Source organism: Osmerus eperlanus, chromosome 2 (assembly GCF_963692335.1).
Source record: "Osmerus eperlanus chromosome 2, fOsmEpe2.1, whole genome shotgun sequence".
NCBI lineage: Eukaryota > Metazoa > Chordata > Actinopteri > Osmeriformes > Osmeridae > Osmerus > Osmerus eperlanus.
In genome coordinates this window covers 9666948-9672356 of record NC_085019.1, presented here as the reverse complement: position 1 = coordinate 9672356, position 5409 = coordinate 9666948, and the positions used below count along the sequence as shown (strand labels likewise).

At 51.5% G+C, this 5409-nt stretch overlaps 1 protein-coding gene across 1 annotated transcript; it reads right to left on the bottom strand.

Moving 5' to 3' along the window:
• Nucleotides 1-219: 219 nt before the first annotated feature.
• On the bottom strand, nucleotides 220-3027 carry LOC134036972 (uncharacterized). Its single transcript, XM_062482195.1, is given in 5 exon segments — nucleotides 220-478; nucleotides 480-1654; nucleotides 2043-2331; nucleotides 2462-2762; nucleotides 2886-3027. Coding segments are annotated over 5 exon segments (2166 nt in total).
• Between the last annotated feature and the right edge of the window lie 2382 nt (nucleotides 3028-5409).

The following is a 5409-nucleotide window of genomic DNA, read 5'->3' as shown; positions in this document are numbered from 1 at the left end:
CTAATATAGCGTGGCTGGAAGTGGCGAACATCAGTGCAGTGACACACAAAAGCACACACCACGTTAACACACACGGGTACCAGTGAAAGACAGACAAAGACAAACAGAACATAGCGTACGTTCTCCAGGCGAAATCGTACGATCTAAGGGTAGAAGCAGCCAACCCCTTCCTCATATAACCCTTGGCTACCTCTAAATATGCCTGCAAGGAGTGCTCTTTTAATCTAGGACCAGTGACGCGAGGGGGGGGACGGCCAAGGGCCACTGGCTGGCGTACGGGCACAGATCCCTGAACACCTGAAAATTGAAACGGGACAGGGAATCAGCTATAACATTATCGTGGCCCGGCACGTGACGTGCTGTGAGGATGAAATTATGAGTAACGGAGAGCCAAGTGATGCGTCTCATGAATGACATTATGTGTGGGCAGTTAGAGCGGCCCTTATTTATGATGCTCACCACGGCCTGATTGTCGCAACACAGCTATGCGCTTACGACGCCACGACTGGCCCCACAGGTAACAAGCGACCACGACGGGGTAGATTTCGTACAGGGCGGAAGAGGCACCGGGCGCAGCGAAGTCATGGGGCCACGGGCTGGCGAACCACTGCTCCTGATAGAACCCCCCAAAACCAACGGACGGCGCGGCGTCGGTGAAAAACCGCAGAGAGTCCGAAGACCGAACAACGTCGTTGTAAAAGAACGACACGCCGTTCCAACCCTCGAGCAATTGCAACCAGAACGATAAGTCGGACCGGCAACCATCGTCCAAGCACACCGGATCGAGCAAACCAGACACGGAAGACGCCAGGACGAGCAACCGGGAGATGAACGAGCGGCCCTGGGGAATCACGCGCATGGCGAAATTGAAGTGCCCGAGGAGAGACAGCAGCTGCCGCTTGGACATGACTGAAGACGGCACGAGCGACCGGGCCATGCTGCAAGCCCGCTCGAGCTTCTCAACCGGCAGGGAAGCCTTCATCTCCACCGTGTCCAGCGTGATGCCCAGAAACTCCAGACGAGTGGCCGGCCCGAGAGTTTTCTCGTCGGAAAGGGGAATGCCCAGTCCGCGGAACAGATTTTTCAACAGCAGCAGGGAAGCGCCGGACGCATCGGACGGAGGATCTACCAAGAGAAAATCGTCTAAAAGGTGGAGCAACGCGGGGACCCGGACCCGGTTTAACAGGATCCAACAAAGGGCCTCGGAAACCCGGTTGAAAATGGAGGGGCTGCTCCTGCTCCCGAACGGGAGACGCACGGCGAAATAGAACCGGTTATCCCATTTCATCCCGAGCAAGTGCCACTGGGACGCGTGAACGGGGACGATCTTGAACGCGTCAGTGATGTCTGCTTTGGAAAGCCAGGCACCGGGCCCCGCCAGCTTTATGAGCTTAATGGCGTGGTCCACGGTGGCATAGTGAAGCAAAAAAGGCTTGAGGGGAATAAGCCTGTTAATGCCGGGAATCGGACCGGAGCGCGGAGCAGACAGGTCCAGGATAAGACGTTTCTTACCGGAATACTTCCGCATAGCGACGCCGAGGGGACTACTGCGAAACAGTGGAAAAGGGGACGAGTCGAACGGGCCTATCACGTAGCGTTTACCGCACTCTCTGGCCAGCAGCTGGGAAACGACAGCCGGCTCCCGCACCGCTGACTGGAGATTGCTCAAAACAAGTGAAGACGACAATGGACATGAAACCCCCACCCTGAACCCTTGAGTCAGCCCCGTGAGTAGATGATCAACGAACACGGAATCGGGATGGGACGAGAGTTCGAAAGCCAGTGCAGACACATTTATTGGAGTGGATGGGTGCTCGGCCATTAGTTTGGACACACCGACCACAGATGGGCTTCCTGACAGCCGCTTTCGGCCACGAACGTCCACATTTGCCTTTCCGATGGCAGCACCAAGCCCGCGAGCGCGAGGCTGGGCCCCGGGATCCCCCCGGGAGAAACGGAACCAGTGGACAGAGAGGAGCAGCATGCCCCAAGCCGCCGCACGTGCCGCAAGACACGGCTTGGGAGCCCCCACCCAGCATTACCAACAGCTCGGTATCCAGCACGGACCAGTCCAGCAACACGTTAGACCGGGAAACGTAGCGAGCAGCCTTGCTCGAAAATTCTTTGTGGTACTGGTAGAACAGGTTTCTCCCGTAGTGCAGATTCAGGTCCCCAATCAGAGCCATGTAGCCGTCTAGTTCCTGCTGTCTCAGGGGAAACACGGAGCACACCACATCGCGGAAGATCCCGAAAGCTACCAGAAACTCCCCGATAGACAGGTCCCTTGCCAACCTGGGGTCAGCAGAACGGAGCACCGTGCTGTACTGATCGCTGGTGGAGACGCTCGCGTCACACTCGGGCGAGGGGAGGATCAGACGAATCAAATTGATATTCCTGCCTTGCAGGATGTGGGATCTTAAGCGGGGGGTAATGTCAGCCCCCGAAGGGATGTAAAGCCTACCCTGCTGACAGAACAGCTACTGCGGAAGCCAGGGTGTGCAGTGGCTCCTCCATGGGCACGAGGGGCGCCGAGGCTGGGAGCGGCGCAGCCACGGGAGCGAAAGCCCCGGCATTCTCCAGAGACCGCAGGCGGGCATCGATGGATTGAAGGGAAGACGCCAGGACCAGAAGGGTAGAAGAGAGGGCTTCCCCGGGCCGATCGGAAACGGGAACAGGCAGAGGAGCGACGGCAGGGCCGGTAGACGGCCCAGCGTCCGAATCAAGCACCTCCGGACGGCGCGACTTCCTTGTACGCTTCCGACCTTGAGCAGCAGAGGAGACAGGGGGAGCCTCGGGCGACGGGACTCAGCAAGGAGACACGCAGTCCACCCCGACGGCCAGGGCGCGGAGCTGGGAAAGCCCCAACCCGGGCGCTGGAAGGACACCCACGGCGCGCAGACCCGCCTCTAACGCAGACCCGTCGGAGCCCCGACGAGCCGCGAGCCGGGAACTGCGTTGAGCAGCAGGGGAGGCGGAACCCGGAACCGGGACGACCTCCTCGAACAACTCCAGCTCGGAATCCGACATAGCCTCCAAAAACAAGACAAGGGAAGGTCCAGCCAACACGACACAACAATAGCAGTCGCGCATTTGATAGCATGGACAAACTACACAGGGAGAGAATCATATTTAAAGGCACGGATCATGTGACACCATTAATTGATAGCGGGAGCGCTAATCGACCTGAACCCTAGTGACCGCCCGACCAGGGAACGGGGGGAAGGTAGGGCGTTCTTAGCGGGGGGAGTGAGTAGTGTACACTACGATTAAGCCCGAGTGCTGAGATCGGTCTTGCCTGACTGAACTTGCGCAAGCTTCATTTCATATTTATATCCCTTGGTTCTATTTTATTCAAAGATACTTCAATTTTTTTTTTATCTCTGACTTCAGATACATTTATTAATCATTCTAATGAAAAGACACCTGTGGCTCCTGACTGTTTGTTTGAGGTTAGTCAAATCTATCTATTAATTCCCCCCTTGTAACTTCATGTGGGCTACACTGTGAAAGACAATGAAGAGAACGAGTTGAGTATTCGTTCATTTCAGTTTCTTATCATTAACTCCCACAGTATCTCAGTCACAGAGTCGATCTTATCTTTCATAGTTTATTTAACTCAAGATTAATATGACCAAGGATTTGGATAAAAAGGGAAGCAGGCTTGCTGAATTTTACTAGTACACACGCTGAGTGTGCACGCAATGTAAAAAAAAAAAATAATAATAATGAACATTTGATATTGTTGAATTAACATTTCCCCACGAGGCATTTCAATAATCCTGGAAAACCCTGATAAAAATGGGGTGGGTTAGGGTCCAGACGGTGACTTGGGCACAGAATAAATTGTGATGGTGGGGTTCCTGACTGACAGGGTCCCCAGTCTAGTGTCCTTCACGGAGGACAGAAAATGACTAGGTCCATTTGCACCAGGGTCTCCCTGGACACCTTCTGTCTCAGTCACACCCTTCAGTAACGGTATCTCACTTTGTTTTAAGATGTTAGCTTCAAGGCCAGCAATCAAATGAATGCCTGGTTCAGATACAGCCTTTTGCAGTGTAATGAGGTGAAACCACACAGTAATGCAATCACACGCAGGACTAGCATAAGTCTATCAGGACTGTCTCTGACACTGATTTATAGCGTCATATCTAGGATAAATCATCATGTTATATTAAGCACATTCGACACACACTATCAATTGTTCAAAGCCTGAAACAACTTTAAAGCAGTCTAATCTAGTGAGAAAATCGGAGGGTCTCGTTATTATTACAGTTGCACTAATAAAAACATCTAGATTTCAGATTGGGAAAGAGAGATAGGGTGAATCTGGAGACAAATGCGTTCCATGGCTTACTCTCCCTGATGAAGGAGACAGAATTAGTTCCGCTCGGCTGAACACGAAGAGCGTGGTAGCAAGGGAACCCTGGAATTGTTATCAGCCCCCCACATCGGCTTATCAGCATACAACATCAGCACACAGGGGGAACACACTAAGAATAGATAGCATGAAAATGCAGCTGTTATACTCCACCGGTGTCCAGAGTCTTTCAGTGAGGAGACAAGCAGCTGAACGGCTGACGCTTTTGCTGTATACGGCTGTACTTCAAGCATGTTGCTGCCACAATACAAAGCAAATCTGCAGTGTCATATTATTGGTGTCAAAATCTTGCATCTTGCTTTTCTGAAAGAGACATTTCAAGAGGATGTGGGAACTAGTTAAGCCAATCTGTCATGAGACTCTTAGATCCTTGGAAGGTATGAACGAGGAGACAAATGCAGGTGAAGTTTAGACTTTACTATGATCCATAATATACTTAAACAATACAATAATTGTACATGATACCTAGACTAGCAATATCATAGCACAACCACTATTACCCACAACTGTGCTGGGTCTGAACAGGGTTAAATACTGTGTGTAATTGGTAATGAGATGCAGGTGTGTGCAACAATGAGGTGTGATTCGGTCTGTGTTCCTCCGCTGTCCTCAGTAAGCTGGGGAACTAGACCTTCTGAGGGATGCAGGAGGAGGATCCGTGACACAATCAAGCAGTAATATATGTGTATATATATATTATATATATTTTCTGCGCAATTAAGTTATAATGCCCAAATAATGAATTGACAAAGTCTAACAACAAACTCTGGATGAAGGCAACCCAATCTGACAATCTTTGTGACTGCATGACCCATGTGCATTATTGGCTGTTTTCTCAACAAGTCCCTCTATGGTATAGAATGACCATGATTGGCGTTGTGATGGCATAATTCAACACCGGAAATTATACCAAGTGCTATTGTTACCGGCTCCAGACCTAGGGGATATCTGGACCGGCAGCAAGTGACACACAGGCTGAACAGTACTGTGTATCTTTGATTAAACTGTGAAAACACGGAGACACACAAGAG